Below are 6,388 nucleotides of genomic sequence, written 5' to 3'. Positions count from 1 at the left end.
AACCTGTGCCTCAGTCAAAGTTTTGTAACAGGCAAAAGGATATTAGTAAATGTAATAAAATCAAGGCTTTTTAAAAAAATACACAGTGAAATACAAATTTACTCTATATAAGTAACTTGACAGATTTTGGGGAAGATAGTTCTGTTAGCCATAATTAAGACATTAGATATTTCTTGTACACAAATAATTATAGCCTATTAGGTAAACTAGCTATGATTAAACATATAAAGTGTTACACCAGTCATCTCATTTCAAGCTAGAGATGGGGTTATAAGAAATTGACCCCAGAAAATACTACCTGAATCTATTAGAAGTAGGATACTGTAGTTCAGTTCTACATGCAGCTTTTATAAATCTACATGTACCAAAAATATTTTACTCTTAAAAAAATAACAGCATCCTATTTTCTGTTCACCTACCATTTCTAAAAACGATAATTGAACATGCAGGCTAAAAATTAATGTACTTAGTGGTTTAGGAAATTGTGGAATGTTTGTCATGTTTTAAGGGAAGGTAGATTTGCACCTTATAAACTAACTAAATCAGAGATGAATAATAAGCTTTTGTGAGCCTTAAGTTCACTTCACCACATGCTGTTAAGGGATATGAACAAAACAGTGTGTCAGATGGAGAGAGTTGAGTACAAAGACAGAGAAGGCGGGAGGGGAAGCAGTGCAGGCAGAGGCAAACAAGCAATAAACTCATGGAGACAAAGGGGTCACAGGAACTAATCCAGGTAATGGATTATGTCACATTCCAAACATAATATTTATTCTTTCCCAGTGGATGGCAAGTATTAATTTTTGTAATATCCATCAGCTTAAAAACATTTTATAGTTATTGGCCTTTTAGGCAAGAGTTTAATTGTTAGGAAAGGTGGCTTTGTGATTAAGATGCCGGTGTTGGATATGGGTTTTCTTTTGTGATACTGGTCAAAACAGTTTGTTTCCTCTGTTCATCTCTTCTCCCCCTCTGCAAAATCAGATCAATAATATTTACATATTTTGCAGTTTGAGATGATAACCAGCAATAACTGAGAAGTGTTCAGACACTTTAGTAATCTAATAGATATAAGTGTCTTGATAACTCTCATGGAGGATAGTGAAAAGAGTTAGCATAAAGCAGGTTCTTCATTTTGTTAAATGAAAGAAGATGGAGGAAGGGTAATGATAACAGATCTGACTTAAGGAGTTAAGATGTTTCACAGAACTTTTTTCATATTTTCATTGAGTTGGATTACAAAATATGTTGAAAGACAAGACATAAAAAATGTACATATATGTTACAGGAATGTTTGGAACCCCTGGTAGATGCTTCACAACACTTACATGTTTAGCATTTGATTAAACACCATTCCTTGTTTATCCAAATATGAAGTAAAAATATGAGAGAACCAATCAATAATGGATGATCTTCTCCTTATAAAATATGTATTAAAGAAACCTTCAAACCATGCGTTGTATTTATTTAATCGATATTTTATGTTTTAGATTTTAAACTTTGGGAACAAAGCACATGTCGTTATCTGTGTTTGTAAGTAAATTCAACATGTATGACTTAGAACTAACATTTCTATTCATTCTTCTTTCAGGACTTCAGTAATCCAGGCCAGTTGCTGATGAAATGACACTGCAGGAGGCTATTGCATTGGTGCATTTTTGAATGAAATCCAAACAGTTACTTTTTGTGGAGTGGGTTAAAGCCCCTAATTACCAGTTTACATGTGTAGGTCACTGCGTTACTGTGTTAGTCATTGTCTCTATGCAGCAATGACAAGCCTGGAAGAAGCAAACAGAGAAGTGAACATGCATTCGTCAGTCAGATACCTTGGCTATTTAGCCAGAATCAGTCTATTGGTTGCTATCTGCATGGGCCTTTATGTCAGATGGGAGAAAACTGCAGATGCATTAATACTGGTAATTTTTATCCTGGGACTTTTTGTTCTTGGAATTGCCAGCATACTTTACTACTATTTTTCAATGGAAGCAGCAAGTCTGAGTCTCTCCAATCTTTGGTTTGGTTTTTTGCTCGGTCTCCTCTGCTTTCTTAATAACTCTTCTTTTAAAAATGAAGTGAAAGAAGAAGCAACCAAGTATTTGCTCCTTTCCTCCATTGTTTTAAGGATATTGTGTGCTTTGGTTGAGAGGATTTGCGGCTGTATCCATCATCGACCAACTCTGCTGACAACAGTTGAATCTCTGGAGCTGGTTGGATTTGCAATTGCCAGTACAACTATGCTGGTAGAAAAATCCATGAGTATCATCCTATTGGTTGTGGCTTTAGCCATGTTGATTATTGACTTACGTATGAAGTCTTTCCTGGCAATTCCAAATTTGGCAATTTTTGGAGCCCTTGCTTCTTTGTTGTTTTTTCCTTCACTGAACATCCCTACAAATCCATTTGCCTTGGCATGTTTCTTTAGCTGCCTCATTTCAGACCCTCTTCTTGATGTCTACTTCAGCGGACTTTCAGTTACTGAAAGATGGAAGCCCTATTTGTACCGTGGTAGAATTTGCAGAAGACTTTCCGTCATTTCTGTTGGAGTCATTGAACTTATTTTTTTCATTCTAGCTGCTTTTAAACTACGTGACTTGCATCTCTGGTACTTTGTAATACCTGGTTTTTCCATTTTCGGAATTTTCTGGATGATTTGCCACATTATTTTTTTAATAACTCTTTGGGGATTTCATACCAAATTAAATGACTGTCACAAAATCTACTATACCCACAGGGCAGAGAACAACTGCCTTGATAGAGTCATGGCTTCTAAAGGAGTACGTCATTTTTGTTTAATTTCAGAGCAATTAGTTTTTTTCAGCCTCCTTTCAACTGCTGTTTTGGGTGCAGTGTCATGGCAGGTAAATTAAAATGTATTTGTCTCATTTCCTCTTCTAATATTTGAGAGCATTGTTTTTCTAACTTCATGGTATTTAACAGTGTGCTGTGACCAGGGCATCCAATTGAGAAATTCTGTGCTGACCAGAAGCTGCCAGCTTCTAAAACAGATTCTTGTAGTCTGTCACTTTGAGCTGTTTGACTGGCTTAGAGAGGCCACTGAATCGATCTAAATGTGCAAGATCAAACTAGCAAGAGGTGCTCCTTCCAGCTCAAAGAAAGACTTAAATGCTTCAGATTTTACATTATTTCAGTGTCTGAAACAACTGGCCATGTGACCAGAATCTTTCAAAGCAAACATACTTTGCTGCAATGCCATAATACATATAAAAATGAATCAGTGTACAGGTCTGTGGACATCTCTGTGGGTAATGTTAATGAAAACAAGAAAAGCTAACGTGGAAGGGTACATTTTTCAAGAATGTAGCTGTGGGGCTGCTATTAATATCAGGAGAGGTCAAGCAGTCAAATTCTTATAGACTCGTATGAAAATGTGTCTCTTACATTTTATCTTTAAATACATTTGCAAGTGGAAAGGTACATGATGTAATAAAATTAATTCCCAAAAGGACCCACAGTCATCTTTCCCATGTTCAGCTTGTCTTCTTGCATGAGGATTTTAATGAAGGAGCATGATTTTTCTTTTTCAGTCTGCCAGTGTATGTTTCTTTAAAAATATTTTGTGAGGCCCCAAACTGAGGCACAGTATGTACTGCTAGTTTCACAGCACTGTGGGATGAGTTTAAGGTAGATTTTATCAAAGCAAACCTAAAATGGCAGTTGTATTTTTATTTTTTTTTAATATCTTACCTTCCACCATCCCCAGTGTTCATGTCTGGCAGACCCTGTTGGCAAAAATGCTTGTTTCAAGCTTCCAAATTACTGCCACCTACTCAAATAGATCTTGTGATCCTTGACAGCCCACTGTAAATGACTCATGAAAAATTCTTGATGGGAAGGGAAACTTAATTTCTCTCTACAAGTAAGTTTTTCTCTGTATCAGGCATGTTAGTGGTTAGTAAAGGGAAGATGGCCGGAAGTTTGGTTATTTTCCTTCTGCAGTCCTTCCCCTTGTAAAACACTGGTATATATGATTATGGCTTCTGATTTTGCAGAAGGCAGAGAAAAAAATACAACAAAAATAAATACACAGAGGAAAAGCAAAATCCAAAAAGGGATTCTTTAAAAAATAGAAAAAGGCTTCAGAAAAGAGGAGGCATTAATTCAGTGACAAAGATGGCACAATAGTTAGTAAGAGAAACTAAAAAGAAATTATATTAATAGCATTCATAGGAATGACTTGCATAATTTTTTCACTGAGAATTATGTGAGGCCCAAAGTTTAAAGGTAACCAACTGAAATTTGAATTTCTGCAGTCTGTCATACAATAAACAAGATATTCATTACTGCTAAATAACACCAGTTCTTGTCACCCAACTACCATTGAAATATTTCCTTTTTAAAATTCTGGGGAGCAATAAATGATGAAATACAATGCCGTTCCCATTGGGGATGTGGGTGGGGGGGAGGGGTGTAGAAAACTGAATCTCAGAAAGCATTACTGTATTCCTGAAAACATGCAACACTTCTGCCTTTGGGTATTTTAAAATAACTTTGATTCTGAAAACACTTTTTTACTTGTATTCTGGTATGCCTTCCTTGAAGGTTTGAGAAAAGCGAACTGGCTATTCACTTGTGTTCTTTCTTTGCTTTTGAGGAGTTTCAGTAGAAAGTATAAAGTCCTTATTCAGTTTGGATCAGATAAGGAGATGCACATCACTTCTTCTAACAGGGGAAAGGCGCATTTCTCTGCTCAGCTGGAGATGGAATAATTGCTGTGTCAAAATGAAAAACAGTAAAAGGGGAAATATTCTTCTCATTTGGAAAATCCAGTTTATTATTTGTATCTGTAAATTTGATCAAGGAGAAATTGTCAGTCATTTATTTACAGTGAAATTATGAGTCTAAGATCGTAAATATAGTTGTCTCTTACTAATAGTATTTCTATCCTGATATGCAGTAGCGGCTTGATCAGTCAGTTATGTGCTTATTTCATCTGCGCTTTCACCAGTGGTCAAATACTTACTTGTGTTGACTAATTTATGTCTGATAAAGGTCTGATAATCACTTGTTACAACTGTCTCAAGAAGTTAGTTATCTTTTCTGCAGTATTCCAGATTGTTTACCTTTTTAGAGTCATCTAAAAGCAGAAAATTAAACCTATCAAAGCATACCACTATATTTTTCCCAGGGTATCCATTTTATTTCTAAGCTCCTAAGAAAACTGATTTGCTTTTATTTTTATATATGGAGTTCTGTGCCTTAGACTGCTGTTTGGGATTCTTTGCTGAAATACTACTTTTTCATGAGTCTGATATTTCATATGGTTTCATCAGGCTCAGAAGTAATGCAGCAAATGAGCTCCTGTAGCAGATAAGTACTTTTTCTCTGGTAGATTGTGTCTTTAGCCTGCGTGGTAAATAAAGCTGACATTCAAATATCACTGCAGTTCAGTTAAATAAAATAGTAATCACTGCTAAATATTTAATTAAGGGAATATGTCCTGCAGTTAGCAGCAAAGTATAATTTATGAATCTTAATATTATAGAGGCCCTTATTTTTTACTTTTATTTAAAAAATTCTACTTGTTTTCTAAGAATTCTGTGCTTTAGAAAAACAAGAAGTGCTGCCAATATGTATGTTCTTTTTAGTTATTTTTTCAATTTCTGCTTAGGTTCTCCTTCCATCCTTGCTTATTCAAATTTTCCTTTAAGTGTATAATACTTTAAAGATCCAAACAATTTAAGCAACTTGCATATAAAAATTAATGACTAGGTGTAGGGTCATCTTCCAATTAAAATAATTTAAGGTCAATTTTGTACGTCTCAGAACATAAACACTGACTGTTCTGTTTGAAATCTGATTAAGCTAGAAAATTCTTCATGTTTACTCCTAGAACTATCTTTGTTCCATAGACACTGAAATTTTGTAGCATCTGATATAGATGTAGGTCCGTATGTCTGACATTCTACCATTTTGGTCTGTTGTGTAATTAATAGTACTGGTTAAAAACCAGTATTGGAGAGGTGTTGTACAATACTCTGTTGTAGATAATTAGCCTTAGCCTATGAAAGATTTCTTTTGATTATACATGGTTGTAAAAATGTTCAGTGATGGTGTTTCTAATTAACTGCTAAAGTCTCTGTCTCTCTAGTAGCAGTGTACTCCAGCGTATACTGCACATATCCCATGATCACCTCTTGGCCAAACTGCCCAGTTGTGGCCTTGGCTGCACCACGATCCGCTGGCTGGGAAACTGGCTCCGTGGTCACACCCAGAGGGTTGTAATTGATGGCAGTCAGTCATCGTGGTGCCCTGTGACCAGTGGGGTCCCTCAAGGCTCTGTCCTGGGACCCATCCTCTTCAACATCTTCATTAATGATGTGGACATTGGAGTCAGGAGTGGACTGGCCAAGTTCGCCGATGACACCAA

General features: G+C 35.9%; 1 protein-coding gene across 1 annotated transcript in view; it reads left to right on the top strand.

Annotated features, from left to right (window-relative positions):
- The first annotated feature begins 611 nt into the window (after window positions 1-611).
- The window catches only part of TMEM168 (transmembrane protein 168), a 31,436-nt gene continuing 25,659 nt past the window's right edge, over window positions 612-6,388 (top strand). Inside the window, exon 1 of the mRNA XM_019543398.1 lies at window positions 612-2,858. Within this exon, the coding sequence (XP_019398943.1) occupies window positions 1,722-2,858 (1,137 nt within the window). The 5' untranslated portion in view covers window positions 612-1,721. The remainder of the gene's footprint in view (window positions 2,859-6,388) is intronic.

The sequence above is a fragment of the Crocodylus porosus genome, unplaced genomic scaffold (genome assembly GCF_001723895.1).
Source record: "Crocodylus porosus isolate Cpor-Errol unplaced genomic scaffold, CroPor_comp1, whole genome shotgun sequence".
Classification (NCBI taxonomy): Eukaryota; Metazoa; Chordata; order Crocodylia; family Crocodylidae; genus Crocodylus; species Crocodylus porosus.
Note: the sequence above shows the minus strand (reverse complement) of the source record. Positions and strands in the feature narration are given on the sequence as shown.